General features: G+C 40.1%; 1 protein-coding gene across 6 annotated transcripts in view; it reads right to left on the reverse strand.

The window, feature by feature from the left end:
- Positions 1-16,260, reverse strand: part of sbf1 (SET binding factor 1) — an 86,799-nt gene that overhangs the window by 2,420 nt on the left and 68,119 nt on the right. For 4 of the 6 annotated variants that reach the window (XM_055225711.1, XM_033976088.2, XM_055225712.1 and 1 more), the window contains 14 exons: positions 15,330-15,466; positions 14,621-14,828; positions 14,206-14,402; positions 13,558-13,695; positions 12,161-12,256; positions 10,802-10,876; positions 8,429-8,601; positions 7,287-7,463; positions 7,089-7,190; positions 6,833-7,018; positions 4,638-4,764; positions 4,034-4,164; positions 700-1,044; positions 9-208 (listed from right to left, as the gene is read on the reverse strand). In XM_055225711.1, the coding sequence (XP_055081686.1) occupies positions 9-208; positions 700-1,044; positions 4,034-4,164; positions 4,638-4,764; positions 6,833-7,018; positions 7,089-7,190; positions 7,287-7,463; positions 8,429-8,601; positions 10,802-10,876; positions 12,161-12,256; positions 13,558-13,695; positions 14,206-14,402; positions 14,621-14,828; positions 15,330-15,466 (2,292 nt within the window). The remainder of the gene's footprint in view (positions 1-8; positions 209-699; positions 1,045-4,033; positions 4,165-4,637; positions 4,765-6,832; positions 7,019-7,088; positions 7,191-7,286; positions 7,464-8,428; positions 8,602-10,801; positions 10,877-12,160; positions 12,257-13,557; positions 13,696-14,205; positions 14,403-14,620; positions 14,829-15,329; positions 15,467-16,260) is intronic. The other 2 variants (XM_055225715.1, XM_055225713.1) reach the window with 1 other exon arrangement.

Below are 16,260 nucleotides of genomic sequence, written 5' to 3' on the forward strand. Positions count from 1 at the left end.
TTAGTGACCTGTTCTCGCTCTCGCTACTCTGGAATTGACTGTAGAGGGCACTGGTGCTCTGTCGCCCTTGGGTGGGGGTGGAGGTGGCGGAGGCTTCACAGTCTAATCCAAGAGTGAGGGAGGACGGGCTGTCCTGCAGGTACACCGTCTGACAGCGCCTCTGGTGGCCAAGGTTAGAAGATATGAGCAGGGAGCTGGAGAAAGAAGGCTGGAGACAGAGATACATACAAACACATGTTAAATAATAATGATGTCTAAAATATAATAGGATTTACAAGCAGGAAAGTTCTCAACACTTTACAGTCAGTTCATTTCATTCACTCCCCATCAATCACGTGCAGTATAAGCATCGGCTGCCTGCAAAACCAGCAGTGCAGGCGAGAAGGGTCCTCGCTCCTCGGAATTCCAAATTTGGCTACAGGTTAGCTGCTATTACTGCTAGCCTCGATGAGTTTCATTTGGCTGGAACCAAATGTTATGGGTGACTCTCAGTTAGTCCACTTCTTTATAGACTGCAGTCCCATAGTTTGTCCCACGTAACCTTTCGCTTCTTCTCTTCCCCTCTTTCTCCCCTCCCCTCCCAGTCATACTCTCCTCTCCCCTTCCTCCCCTCTTTCTTCTCTCTCATCTCTGCCCCCTTTCGCTCCCTGTCCTTCCTCTCCTCTCTCCTCTCTCTCCATCCCTCTCCTCGTTCCTTACCTTGCTCTCCAGTCTTCCCTCCTGCCTTTGCATGGCCTTCAGTTTGTCCCATGTATCTTTCCACTTTTCCGGGCTCATTCCCAGCTCAGTCTCCAAACTCTGCAGATCTTGAAGCAGTTTGCTGATGGAGTCGGGCAGCACTTTGCTCAGGCTGTCGTAGCAAGGCCAGACCACACGACGCAGGGATTTCGGTCCAGACTCTGTCTTGTCCGGGTTCTCGTCCTGGACTTTCTCTGGTCTTTGGGGTCGCAGCTCCCAGTCGTATGGAGGTCCCTCGGACAGAGTCTCCTCCGTGTAAAAGTCCCACACTTTCAGGTTAGAGATGAACGTGTACGGACGCAGAACCTACAAAATGCCAACAATGAAGGAATTAAAGGGATGCAAACAATGCTCTAATAATGTGTTTCCATCATCTGTGAACTAGGACTAGCACTCTAGATATTGTTAGCATTATTGTAAAACTCCTTTAAATTTTACAAATTGTTAGTACCATATTTTCCGGACTAAGTCGCAATTTTATACATAGTTTAGCGGGGGCTGTGACTTATATGTACAATGCGTCTTATATGTAAAATTATTAAAATATATAATTTCACATCTTTGTTATTGTCACTGACAACTGCGCGAGGGCACTCTAGACTTGTTTACCAGAATGGCAGTCATCTACTTCCGGAGCAGGTGCTTCAGCTACTTCCGGAGCAGGCAGAGTTGTTAAGAAGCGAAACCGAGGATGAAGAATTAAATAGATTTATTGATTTGGAGTGAGATCGAAAGTAAACTTGTTGGCTTGTTTTTTTATGCTTTAGTTATCTGATTAACTGACAATATTTTACATTAACATACCAGACACGTATTCAGTTTGCTGTCTGTGCTTCATGTATGTGTTTACGAATGTGTTATGTAATGGCTGATTATACATGTTACAGTTCATTTGTTTGACCACTAGACGGTGATGTTGTGTTTGTAATACCTGTAAAAAAAAAATGTACTTAAACATTTCATATTTAATTTCCCCTTATTTATTTCCCCTTCATTCATAAGACAATAAAGGTGATCATTTTTCATTTGGAACCTGGGGTGAAACTCTCAGTTTCGTCTGGGAGGAACAATAAATTGATGGAATTTAGAACTAGCCTTTGAAGGGAGCTGTAACGATACCTAATCATAAATTCAATAACTATGTTATTATGATGAGGCTATTAGTACACTACTATTTGCCAGCTGGAGCTCATGTGGACGTGCTTAAGTTTCACTTTGGTTTTCTTCTTATGGCATTAATAACAAAGGCAGAGCTGCGGAGTAAAATATTTTTGTTTCGATAAATAAGATTTCACTCTGTGGAGTCCTGAGTGAGGGAGGATGATTATGGGGTGCTTTACGTGGACTCATTTGGCTGCATCTTTATGCACACGTACTCCACATGGATATTTACTAGATGGGAATTACGCTTTTACCAGGGCCAAGGAGGAGTTTTTTGGAGTTTGGTTTCAACTTTACGCACGGACGCTGCAGACTGTGCCTAAATGTGGATATCATTAAGCACAACACTTTGAGACACTATAAAAGTTCTGCACTGGAGACACTGTTTCTTCAACTCTCTGTTACCGGTAAGAAAATACACTGTGCTTTTGGCATTTGGCACAGATGTTAAAAACCAATATCTACAACGTGAGTGTGTGCCATTTGTGACTTGTGTTGTGACATGCACTGCTGTTAAGTCAGCTGACAGCATTTGATATTTTATCTCAGAACACCCTGGTCACAATTGACTGTCCAGAGTTCAGATATTGTACAGTGGCTTGCAAAAGTATTCATCCCCACTGGAACTTTCTCACATATTGTCACGTTACAACCACAAATTTAAATACATTTTCTTACCATTTTATGTGAATGAACAACACAAAATGGCACATAAATGTGAAAAGGAACGAAATATTTTCAGAGGTTTTAAAAATAAAAAACTTAAAAGTGCAGCGTGCAAAAGTATTTAGCCCCCTTTTTCTTGAATGCAGCCAATTGCTTTTAGAAGTTGCCTGATGATTTTGGAAAGATTGAATGTTGACCTAATGACTAAAAAGAGTCCACCTGTGTGTAATCTTGTCTCAGTATAAATTCAGCTGTGCACAGAAGTTTGTTAAGAGAGTGTTGGGGAGCAAACCACAAAATGAACCCAAAGGAGCACACCAAACAGGTCAGAGAAAAAGTTGTGGTGAAGTTTAAAGCGGGGCTTGGATCTAGAATCATCCGGAATTGAGAATCTGTGGCAAAATCTGAAAACTGCAGTTCACAAACGGTTTCTGACAGAGCTTGAACTGTTTTGCCCAGAAGAATGGGTAAAAATTTCAGTCTGTAGGTGTACAAAGCTGGTGGAGACATACCCCAAAAGACTTGCAGCTGTAATTGCAGCAAAAGGTGGTTCCACAAAGTAATGACTTAGGGGGGCTGGATATGTTTGCACACTGCACTTTTCAGTTTTGTATTTGTTTTTTTTAATCTGAAAATGATGTATAATTTTCTTTCTACTTCACACTTATGTACCATTTTGTGTTGCACATTCACATACAATTCAAATTTAAAAAATATTTCAATTTGTGGTTGTGACTTGACAAAATTTGAAAAAGTTCCAGAGGGATGAATACTTTTGCAAGCCACTGTACCTAGCAAGCGTAAACTCATCGTTTCCCACCAAACTGGAACAACATTGTAAATGTTTAGTTTATCATAAGTTTAGTTTAAGATCACGAAAACTACTTCCTGTTTTCTGTTTTCTGGTTCATCCTTTTATGCTTATGTGAAGTCTTACCCGACAGAGCACTAATTAAGAAACAATTTAAGTAAAATATAAAGCTTTCGGTTCACCAATTTGATTACTGGCAGGCCAAAGTCATATGTAAATTTTCCATGCGTTCATATACAGTTTTGTCTGTATATGCAATATGAGCCAGAGCTTATGTTATATTTGATGTGTATGCTAGTTCTACAATGTGATGAAGTAAGACCACAGTAAACATCAGTGAAAAGAACTATCGTGTCTCTTATGTTATGTTAGTCTGCTGTACTGCGTTTCAGCCTGTTGTCTCTTTTATTGTTCAGCCTGTTGTCTATTTTATTGTTCAGCCTGTTGTCTATTTTATTGTTATTATTATAACTTGCCTTTAAAGATATAATATCTGTTCTTGGTCTCGGATTTTGTAAAAAAAAATTTCCCCCAAAAATGCGACTTATTGTCCAGTGCGATTTATTTATGTTTTATACCTCATTGTTACACATTTTTTCACTGGTGCGTTTTATAATCTGGAGTGAGGTATAGTCTGGAAAATACTGTAGTAGGTACCTCGTCATCCTCTGGAGCAAACATGTAGTTGTAGAAGACCGGTGTTTTCTTGTTGAGTCGGTCGATGTAATCCCACACAGATTTACAGACCTGAGGGGGCCTGCGATCTCCCTTCTCCTCGTACAGCACTCCTATAGGGATACAATACATATATTTGAGTTTACTATATACAGCTAAACATGCTTTCATTTTGACTTAATTTGGTGGGATAATACCTGTTATCCCATTTTTAGCATGGAAACAGATTTTTTTTATTATTATTTATTATTATTTTATTATTATTTCTTATATTCATATTTGTGTTATAATAATTTCTGTGTACTGAGAAGTTTTGGCCCAGTGTAAGAAATGGCTAGGTAACAGGTGGCACAATATCACAATTGATTATCAGGAACTGAGAAAAAAAGTGTACTTTTTTTGTAAAACCATATAATGGTACACACTTTGGGACCACAATTCTATCTTATTCCCCCACTGGACTAAATCCTTTGTTTTGGCAGGTGAGCTTGACAGATGAGATTGACAGATGAATGATTGACAGGTGTGTTTAACAGTTGAAATCAATGGGAGGGAGATTGACAGGTGTGATTGATAGGTGTGTTACCCAGCTCGATGCGCTCATAGTCAGAGTCCAGCAGAAAGGTCCTGAAGCGGTTGGAGACGTAGTGGTAGGCGAGAAACTTGAGGTAATACTGACTGAACTCAAACTCCATGGGGAACTGCAGGTGAATCTGAGGAGGGAGAGGGGAGAATTGTGTTTTATGAAGGGTGTGCTCCCACTAGACCAATCAAAACATGCCCAAGCATGGTTAGCCCCTAAAGCACAGTACACTTGTCTAGTGTGTGTGCAAGTTCGATTGGGACTTTGGCCCAATTGGAGGAGGTGGGTCAAAGCACAGCATGGTTGCTCATGTACAAGGATAAGAGGAAAGTGAATCCTTCAGTAAGGACTGTGGAAACAGACACAAGTTTTGAAGCCTCACTATTTAAAAGATATTTTTGTAGCTGCTCTTATTTTCTCCATCAAAGTGATAGCATTTCTGTGTGACATGTGAACAAAAAGTGGTGTGTGATGACGTCACTGGGCCGTGCGCCATAAAACCCTATGCAATTGTGCTTGAACATGGCTCAAAAGACCTAGGCTGTGTCTCAATTCGACAAATGCACCGTTCGAAGTGCCCTTCAAAGTACCCTTCGAAATACCCAGCTGATGAAGGGTAATCCTCAGTGTAGCCGCCAACTTGCCAAAATGGGACAGGCCTACACCACAGAGTGTACTTCAACTGCTGTTTGTGTGCTTACATTATGTAGCTGAAATAATAAAGCTACGGTAATAAAACTGTAATTATTTAACAGAAGGCAAGGTGCAGTCGTCACAGCTGTTTTTTTCCTGTTTAGATTGAATGAAGTAAGGAATTAATCTTTCCCTTTCAATATCAATGGGCAAATATAAAGTTTGAGGTGATTTTTTCCCAACTGTAGCTACAACATGTACTGTAACTGTAACAGAATATACCTTTTTAAATGTTAAAACAGAGACAGAGGTAACTAATATCATTTTTACATTCCTAGTCTATAAACCAGAGAACAGTTATTAGCTGTACATAAAGTGGGATATTGCATAGCTTAACGATTCGGTATTTGGGCAAGGTTTCATTTGATCTGTGACGAAACTACTTTAATACCACTAGATGGCACTGTTTACCTTCTATGCCATGCCAGTTCACTTCATCTTATTATTCTTATTATTGCAATAATAATATCTAATAATGATAATAATGTATTATTAGTAATCTTATTGTCTGGGAATAACTGCACATTCCCTTATTCAATGTAACAAATAAGGTGAAATATTGCCTTATTTGCAAAATAAACCTGAGTGTGCCAGTTTTTAATCATCAAACACACGGCCTGTACATATCTTTATTATTATTGTAGGTGACGTAAACCAGTAGTTACATTTAAACGTGTTGCAGACTATCTTTGTCTCTTTATTGCATAGGCGCGATGCATGATGGGATATAGCAGTGCGCAACGTGTGCTTGAATTCACGCTTCGGCTATAGCTGATCTCCATGGAAAAGCAGGGCACATTTTTGGTCGCATTCGTCAGGTGCATGAAATGGGACAGGCCTTGTTGCGCCAGACTTTCCCTTCGATGCACACTTTAAACATTGCATTTGGCGAATTGAGACACGGCCCTAGTGCGAGTCTCAAACACCACACAGACTTTTCAATGAGGATAGTCAATGGGAATTCTCCAATGACTGCCTCACCAGCCAGTCCCTCTTTCATCCTGTTTGAATCCTGACAGTCCAATCACAGCAGCTAATTTATGTCACCTGTCTCTCAAATGAAGAATAAATCTCCTCACATCTCCGTGTCATTTAATTCAGAAGAAAATATTTAACTTATTTAACCTGAAACACATAAGAGTTTAGTGCTTCATTTGTTGATTTTAGGGCTGGGCCACCTGCAACGCTCAAAGATTTTTTTTATATTTGATGATGTTAATTGCCAACATCAAGCTTTACAAATCTATGGCATTACCCACAAACTAAAACTGTAGTTAAGTTATTTTTCCAAAAAGCCAAAATCCCATTAAATGAATTAGATAAAACACATGTCAGAAATTGTTTTTATTTTATTTTATTTTAATTTTTTATTTATTTTATTATTTATTTTATTGTTGTTGTGGCCTAGCACAATTTTAATTTTAATTATCAATTTTCACTTGACAGCTTAGTTGAATATTGCCAAAGAATTGGAAGTACTCTGATCACTTCCTTGTTGTTCTGACCTGGTGCACACAGTCGAGGAACTGTAGAAAGATTGGTGTGAATCCACTGCTCTGAGAAGCTAGAGTCTGAGCTCCTCTGTGACTGAAGCGATGCCCAAATGACAGCCACTCTTTCTCCACCAGCAGCCTGAAGCCCTCCAGTGTGCGATAATAGGGGTCAGAGAGCAGCTGCACCAGTGACACCACCTACAGGAGAAACACAGTAATGCAGCAGAGGCCAGGGCAAGAGCAGAGTGTTCAAGGTAAGTCTCTGTACCTGTGTGGTCACATCCCAACCGTCCTCCAGGCTCACCATCACAGAGGAACCTGCATCTAAGAGCTCCACCACCAACACAGACACCTGCAGAACCCTGTGCAGCTGCAGAGACACAAGGATGTGGTTTAAGCCTCACCTAATGAGTGCAAGCACTCAAAATGCTGACTAAATAACAGTGTATAAATAAGGGTGTAGTACCAGGCTCATCCACTCGGAGTCCTCCAGGCAGCGCATGAAGCTCATATTTGGGTCTGAGGAGGCGGAGCTTGGCACGCAGGCTTTCATCAGCTTCTTAAAACTGTTCTTCACCTGTCGAACGTCACACACCTCAATCGGCACCACCTCCCACTGCTGGAACGAGTCCTGCTTACCGCCCTGAGGACAATGTGAACATTAGTAAAAGTGTTATGGTCTGTAGTAATAAAGCTGATGAAAGTGTCAAGCTTCACTGTAGCTTCAGCTTGTATTCTGTGGTAACGATCTGACTGTATGTAACAAATACAAATATTTGGGACATTTTATTACGGATGACCTGTCAGACAATGAGGACATCTAGAGACAGTGTCACATGATGTATACCCTGGCTAACATGCTAACAGTTGAACAGTACAGTTGAAGTGAAAAAGAGTTTTTAAAGCGTACTGTACTGTGTTGTGTATGGCACACCTGTAGACAAACTACAAAACAGTGAGCATACGCCAAACTCACTGTTGCATATAATGACTGCTTAAGGATTATATTGAAAAGAGATGGGAAAATGCACGTGACCTGTTTGTGTCAGCAGAGATCAGAACTTTTGAGGCAGACATGTGCTGTATAATGCAGATTCATTTGTCACCTTAATGACTGTGAGAACAGGATTATCATGAGCCTAACTAATATCTAATGGTAAACTCCTCAGTGCCATGCTGTACCAGTCTGATCTGTGGAAACACAGCCACACAGACACTGTACACCTGTTTGCTGTGTATACTGTATTGGAGGAGTGGTGTTTTTTTATTTTTTTTATTTATGTTTTGTTTGTTTTTTTGTTGTGTGTCTTTTAACTCTGGACTAGGAGTCTGCAATGAAGTACTGATGATGATGAGTATTGATGATTAGCAAATATTACTATTGAAACCGCAAAAGCAGCTTTTATTAGGCAAAGTAATGTGACAACACAGTTTTCATACATCGATGTTTACAATTCTTATGTTTAATATCGCCTTTAATGCCAATACACCAATACACTGTATTGGTGTATTGGTATTTTTTGTGCTAATGAATCATTTAATTTTGATCTTCTATCTTATCTTCTGGTATCATCATCATGATGTTATTGTTACACACTACACAGACACCTTGAGCTGTGCCTTGTCCCCGATGATGTAGAGAAATGCCCTCTGCTGGCGGAGGAAGAGAGCTTCGGTCAGGGCTCCGTTGGGCTGTGGAGACTCTTTACCCGCCAGACGAGTGCCCACATCCGGGTTGTAAGCACTGAGTCTCCCACTCCCCCGAATACTCCCCCATTTACCTACAACACACAGAAAGGAAGGTTAAAGCTGCTCAGCTACTGAGAGAGGACTAGGCTGCAGCAACAGTTAGTGCATATGACAGGTTAGACTACTAATTCCACTAAAACATAGTCAACATTTTATTTAACTAATAAAATAATACAATTTTACCATAGACTGTATATATAAATGGACATAACTATCCCGCTAGCCGCCAAGTTCCAAATAGGAAGTGAGCATGGGAGCCAAGTGGTTCCTTCAAGTTCTGGTTGCAATTCACTTCTATGGAAAAACCGTGTCCTCTCTTTGTAACTGCTGCTGTTAGACTCATCATTTTGGCCTTGAAATGTTCGTATTAACCTGCTCTACATGATCCTGTTTTTTTATTTCACCATTTTGTCCATAAATTAAGATATCAACATAAATAACAGAGAAATCAGCTGCCTTCTTTCTCCAAAGTTGCTCCTGCTAGTGTTAACAGGTTTGATTGACAGCATTGCTAAGCATACACTCCCTGCTAAACTAGTGGTACAGGCAGGAAGGGGTGTTATCTTCAACAGTCTCGCTCCTGATTGGAACTCTGACTGCCAGTATCATAGCACCCATAGAGCCAAATATGGAACTCCACTCCAAATTCGCCCCTATAACTGCTAGCCTCAATGAGCTTCATTTGGCTGGAGCTGAATGCTATGGGCGATGCCACACTCCCTTCGTCCATTCTTTAAACAGTCTGGATTTTACTCAAAAATTTGCCAAGTTTTATAACTTTGGTGAGGTTTATTATTTTACTTCCTGGTTGGACATGGGCAGCTGAGAAGAGGTAATTTCATAACTGTTACCTTGCAACCATAATGTAAACAAGGGCCAAAACGTGTCTATATTACACAGTGATGGCAAATGAAAACACCTTTGTTTGGTTACATGAAGGTTTAAATGTCACAGTCTTCATCGTGCCTAAATTATCTCTGTATTTTGGATGGAGCTTTGTGTTGATGACATAGGCAGAGGGATTCTGTTTTACAACTCAGCACCACTTCCTGTATTTTTGTCCCTTTCTTCTCAACTTTCTTCCATAAACAGACACTGAACTGATGTAAAACTATGATAAATAGTACAGCTACTATCCACCAAACAGATTCAAAATTTGAAAAATATGATAACCTGTCATATGCACTTTCACCAGTCAGCTCAGATCTACTGATAATTATATCAGTGCTCAATCAATGTTCAAGTGAATTTCTGAATTTGCACGCTAAAGACAACTTTGGTCTAGTCCTGTTCTAGTTCTATGGCAAACAATACTTTTACAGAACTGCCTTAATTGTCCTATCACCAATTAGAACATTGTCATTTATGGTACCGACAAGTTGTTGTGTTACAAACTCCATTTGTAACAGCACAGAATCACTGTAGAAGAAGCGGCCATTTTGAAAACACTGCAAACATTTAAAACCGAAATTCATGCACTAGACACAGGCTATGGCCAACATTAAAGAGGGGGTATTAATTGGTAACAACACATATTTAAATCACCATGTTACCTTTTGTTTTGAAGATGCTATATTTGCCCAAAACAACATGTTGACATATTTTATAAGTTTCACTTTCTTTTTGACACCCTGAGTCATCCTTCCCTTAGCTCACTCGATCTTAAGCACCATCACAACACAATCAGCATGAATCCCATTAATGAAACTACCACACATCGCATTGCTTGTGAAGTTGTAGTGTGCAGTTTTGTATCATGCTTTTGTATATTTATGGAGAACTGTCATGTGGGAGCACGGGTGATGTAGGCCTGTGGTCTGAGCTTTGGATAGGCTTGTACTGCTAACTGTAAGGAGGGTTTGAATAGAGCATGGGAGATATTGCTAGACTATTCAAACATGCCTGGATGACATCCAAATGTTCTTCAGCCATTTTTTTTTGTTTTTTTTGGAAGAAACAATGTTATAACATGGTAGAAAGCTTCTAAAAGTTGATTTTGCATAATACCCCCTCTTTACCATTTAACATCAACAGCTATCACTACAACAGACAAGAATCAACCACAGCCAAAAACAGAGCAGACAGTCCATGCAGGAAGCAGGAACAGGCCATTAGTCCGCACACCGCTGCAGAGTGCTGTCTGATTGGTTAGAAACAAGAAGGGGGCAGGGCTGACTGTGGAGAGAAATGTCTGATTGGTTAAAGACAGGAGGAGGGCGGGTCAGACTGTACCTCGCGGACTGCTCTTGCCTTTTGTCGACACTTTGGGCTGAGACAGAGAGATGACCTTCGCCCTTTGACCCAGAGCTGAGGTCACACAGAGAGGGCGTTAACCATAGCACAAGATGAAGGAGGGATACAGGTACATCAATAGGGCTAGGTCATATTTTAGGTACAATATTTGAGATCATTAAGACTAACCATAATTGTGAGTATAAAAATTAGGGATGCACTAATCTGATACTGATATCGGATATCCGCCCGCGCCAATCCTGGAAAATTTGCTGAATTTATTTGAAGGGACAATGTACAGAGATATTAAACTCATAAAAACAGAGATGTCCTGCACCAGATAAGATCTAAATTCCATCTACAGTCCCTGATTTACAAAAAGTATTGGCAGATAATTAAAGCCATAGTATCGGAATTGGTATCAGGACTGGATTGGTGCAACCTTAATGAAAATATGAATATAGCCAATGACAAATGAGGCTATAGAAGTTGGTTTGTTAAATAACCCAGCCCTATGCAACAGCAAATACACCAGTGATTTCCGACATAGCTTTTGTCTATGTCCCAAGTATGTATTTAGGTAAAGGTGCACTGTGTAACTTTTGTAGTGGCGGATCTGTCCCTTGCTTTTCTCCAAGGAGATGCTATGGAGCTCCACGGTGACCACTCACCTGTGGTTCCAAACAAAAAAAATCCCCATTAAGTTTTCCCATAGACATTCAGATAAGACAATACTAAAAGTTTCAAAGTTGAGAGCTAATGAGCTACGTGGGAACAAATTAAAATATGTTTCTGAAACTTTAATTATTAAACTTCAAATTATTAAAACATTTTGCAGAATCTTGTATTTTAAATTTGGCTTTTTGGTATTTTTTGACAAGTCTATGGGAAAAATATACTTCCGGAAGTCTCACAGTTCCAGAGTATTGCATTAAACTCTTTATTTCCATGGAGACAAGCAGGTCAGGTCAGATCTGTGGAGAGAGCAGTCCACTCAAAGTTTTTCAAGATGTTTTTCTTAGCTATAAAAACACCTGTAATTGAATAAATGTGAAACATTATAGGCAAAGCAATAACATCTCCATGGAGACAAACAGGTGGTGGACAGAGACACCAGAAAAGTTACATAGTCCATCTTTAACCGTGTAAATGTTTTTATTGCCCCAAACCAAACAAATATATTTCAGTTAAAAGTACAAAAACTACACATGAACGAATGTAGTTTCAATGAGATGAAATCATTCCAAGTGCTCGCATACCCCTGGTTGGGAAACACTGGGACTTCACAATGCTCTCATCACTTATGTTATGTCACATGATCATAACAATATAACCACAAATGACCAAATAAACCCTCACCTCCTCGGCTGAACGTTCCCGGGGTGTCCTCTTTGCCTCCCGCCACCTGTTTGAATAATGCACCGAGCTTCGCAGGTCGTAGTCTGTCAGACAAATCTGCAACAAAAATATGAGTTTATAGGAAGATCTGAGCTGAAAGGGTCAGATGAAGCAGAGGATGCAGAGAAGAGGGTCAGATAGAGCAGAGGACGCAGAGGATGTAGAGGAGAGGAGCAGTGGATAAAGAGGAGAAATAAAATTGCATTTATATAGATTTAAAAATGGCAATATCTTAAAAATATGTTCATTATAAATGAAGTTTAGATAAGTTAAGGTGAACTCTGACCTACTCTGGTTCAAAAGTTATTGTGCGTGTGACAACGTGTGTGCTCGCTGATAGTACGGAAGCGGGCACTGCGAAGATGCGTGCTGAATGTAGTTTTTCACCCTCATGGCAGAAAAAAAGAAAGCAAATTTATCACTTTCACAACTAATGGGAAGAGGGGTTCTTTTTGCGACTGTAAAAGAAACCTGTGTGTGTCTCATTTGCGGGCCAACTGTGGCGACGGCAAAGTGGCAGAATGTGGAGAGACACTTTATTGCATGTCACAAAAGCTACTATGCTAACTACCCACTGGGACGAGCACTGCAGGAGAAAAAGCCTGTTAGCTAAAGGCAGCTTTAGCTAAAGGTAAGCTAAAGGTAAGGTAAAGGTAAGGTAAGCAACAGTCTTTTTTCACAACACCAGTGAAAAAGTCATAAAAAGCAACCAAGATTTATTTAAAAATATGTAAGTTGAGTTTTCTTTAACATTACATAATTGATAACTTTTTGAAACATGGTGCAACATAGTTCATGTTCTGTTAAAAAGGTTTGTTGTTGGCAAGTGAAAATGGGACATTTTTGAAAATGAAAATGTAACAATTATTGAGTTTAATAAAGTTAAAGTGCTGAATATTGATATGTTTCCCACCTTGCTTGTCATTGTTGATAATTATTGTGAGAAACCATTAACATGATCAGTGTCTTCGCATAGATGATTATCATCAATCATTATTAATAATGTATAACTAAAGGCAAACAGCAAATTTGTTATTTCAGAAGAGCGCATCAAACTGGTAGCCCTTCATATGACTCAGTACCCATGAAGTAGCTCTCAGTTTCAAAAAGGTTGGTAACCCCTGGTTTAGAGCAATAACTTTTATTGTCATTCCATGCAAGTGAACAAGTGAAGTACCGAAGAGCCATTACCACGTGAACTGACAGCCTGTGTTAAACATCATGTTACACCCACCAAACATTGCATATGGGTACACGGGAAAACATATCTCAACACAGAGGGTGCAGAGGAGAGGGTCAGAGTATGCAGAGGAGAGGGTCAGAGTATGCAGAGAAGAGGAGAGGGTGGTTTCGTGTACCGGAGCTGTTCATATGTGCAGAGGTGAATCCGCTGAGTGTATTCCTCCCACTGTTCTCGCTGTATGAGGGCATAGAGCTGATAATGGCCTGGAGGTACTTCTCCTGCTCCAGACTGATGGAGTCGGCCTGAGAGGGGACTGTAGACACAGCAACATATGAGGTAAGAATTTTCACATTTACTAAGGAGACAGGGAGAATGTAAACCAATAACTCAATTGAGTGCATTTAATGAGCACTCCATTCATCTAAAATTTATCATATAAATGCTATTGATATTTTGTAGTGACATCACACTGGGTGCATTCTACATGTATGTCTATGGCGGAATGTTCAGCAGTTACCATGGAGACACAATGCACACACTGGCAAGCACAGTTTTGAGATGGTCTGAGAACTCATGAAAAAAAATGAAAATAAATTTAAACACATTTTACGAGTGCTCATGGTACTGTTTAGGAGTCTGATTTTCAACAAAAAGGTGGGAGTGACTAACTGAAAAACTGTTGGCTAATGATAGCTAGCTTGTGATTGTAATGTTATTTGAGAGGGACTTGTTTAACAGCACAAGGCAGTGTACTTTCAGTACTAGTTTTATTATCGACTAGTATCTGATTTTCGGTGCTTTTAACACTCTTAGCTGCTGTTACCTGTGGCTGGAGCGTTGGGAGACTTAAAAAACCCTACAACTCCCTTGGCATGGAGCCCAGCAGAGCGCAGTAACACGGCCTTAGTGCGTGTGTTCCTCCAGCAAACCACAGGGAAGCGGTTCTGTCTGTAACATCTGCAGATCCTCTGTAGAGTACTGTCTGGGATGGTCTGTGGCACGATGAGCAGTCCAGGGTAACTGGAGACACAAACAATGCTATTATAGAAGTAATATAGGGTTATTGCAGTCATATTTTTGCTCTTTGATTTCCATTTCTTTTTATTTTTCTGTTCAAAAAGACCCATGAGCAGACACTGGGGCAGTGCAGGAAAAATATCATTGCCAAATGCAGTTTAAATTTTCATTATCAGACTAATACCGATATCACCCATAACAGTGGTCTTGTAGCCCCTAACCTCCTGCAGACGGTGTACATGCGGTTGACCGTAGAGATCCTGAAGGGTTCATTTTTGGAGCGCGTGAGGCTGTTACTGAGCGTGCCCAGTCCAAGCCTCTGATAGTCTCTGCAGCATGCTCGCTCCACCGCATTACTCATGGTCTGTCTGTCCGAGGACCGGATGGTTGACGAGAGCGTTAGGGAAGTTGGCTCCACCTCCTCAGACACTAAAGAGAGAGAGACAGGTTAGAATCTAGACTTTTTAGAAGACTTTGGATTTTTTATTTTGTTTGTTTGTTATATAGACTTTATTATTATCATTGCAAGTTGAGCCCAAAAGAAATGTGATGGAAGATTTCCATATTGATTACACTGTACTTTACCATGAAAAACCACAAAAAGGTACATGAAGAAATGATGAATCTGAATATTGTTACAATGCAGATTTTGAGCGTAATACAGTGAGTTCTTGTGTCTAGTCACTAATAGAAATGATAATTTTAGCTATCCCATCTGTATTAAATATGACAGGCCTATAGACTGTTGTGATGTCATCTGATCAAGTAACACTACTATGCTTACTCTTTCCAAAGTAAGTGTATTTTATCGCACCATACCTTGTAATAATATTGGGGAAAATGTACTGTACCAATTTGATGACATGATGTTGATGTTTGTTGCTACACAATCTTCTTCTATAGTGACCACACCCACAACTCCTCTGTTACCTGAGATCTCATCCTCATCGAGCTCGGACTGAAAGCTGCCGCGGTTTTCCCAGGTCGGAGCAGTGTACTTCTTCCTGGTCACATACTGCCGCCCGATCGTCCGCTTGGCACTTTTCACCAGGTTTTTGGACAATGTTCTACAAAAACACAAGGATCAAAAATATTGCAGAACATGGTTTGTCCATTTATTTTATTAACCTCATTCCACCCTGCCCTTTTGCCATAAACTACGGTTTCTTTGTGGCAATTCTTCCGGTTAAGTGGGAAACCCATTCATTTAAATGGAGAATTTGGGAATAAGTTTTTGCAGCTAAAATCTGATGAGTAGTGTAATTTGTTTAAAACATTCAGTGGTCATGTGACCAACCAGTTAACACTGCACAGACTCTCTGGAAGCTTTAAAATGGCTCCATAGTCCATATAGAATTTATTCATTGTCAAGATCAGCCATGCAAAACTCAACCCGAATGGCAATGCCGGCAACTTTAGGAATAAGGCTCCAATTCAATTTAAATTGAAAAATTGTGGCCCTTCTCTCTGTAACTGCTGCAGTAAGCCTTGTCATTTTGGTCTTAAAATGTTCATATTAGTTCATATTAACCCGCTCTACAGGGGCCCTGGCATTATTATTTGGTTATTGTGTCCCTAAATCAAGATATGGACGTTAATAACAGACGGACGTTAATAACAAATCAGGTGCCTTCTTTCCCCGGTTGGTCCTGCTAACGCTGTCAATCAAACCTGTTGCTAAGCGCCCGCTCCCTGCTAAACCAGTTGTGTGGGCGGGAAAGGGTGTTATCTTCAACTGCCGGATTTGTTCTTTGGTTGCCACTTAGTCCACTTTATACAGACTATGGAGACAGTTGAATTCCAATGTCAACATTCTTTGCATATTTAGTATTATATTGACTTATTAGACAATTTACAAGCT

The sequence above is a fragment of the Periophthalmus magnuspinnatus genome, chromosome 12, assembly GCF_009829125.3.
Source record: "Periophthalmus magnuspinnatus isolate fPerMag1 chromosome 12, fPerMag1.2.pri, whole genome shotgun sequence".
Taxonomy (NCBI): domain Eukaryota; kingdom Metazoa; phylum Chordata; class Actinopteri; order Gobiiformes; family Gobiidae; genus Periophthalmus; species Periophthalmus magnuspinnatus.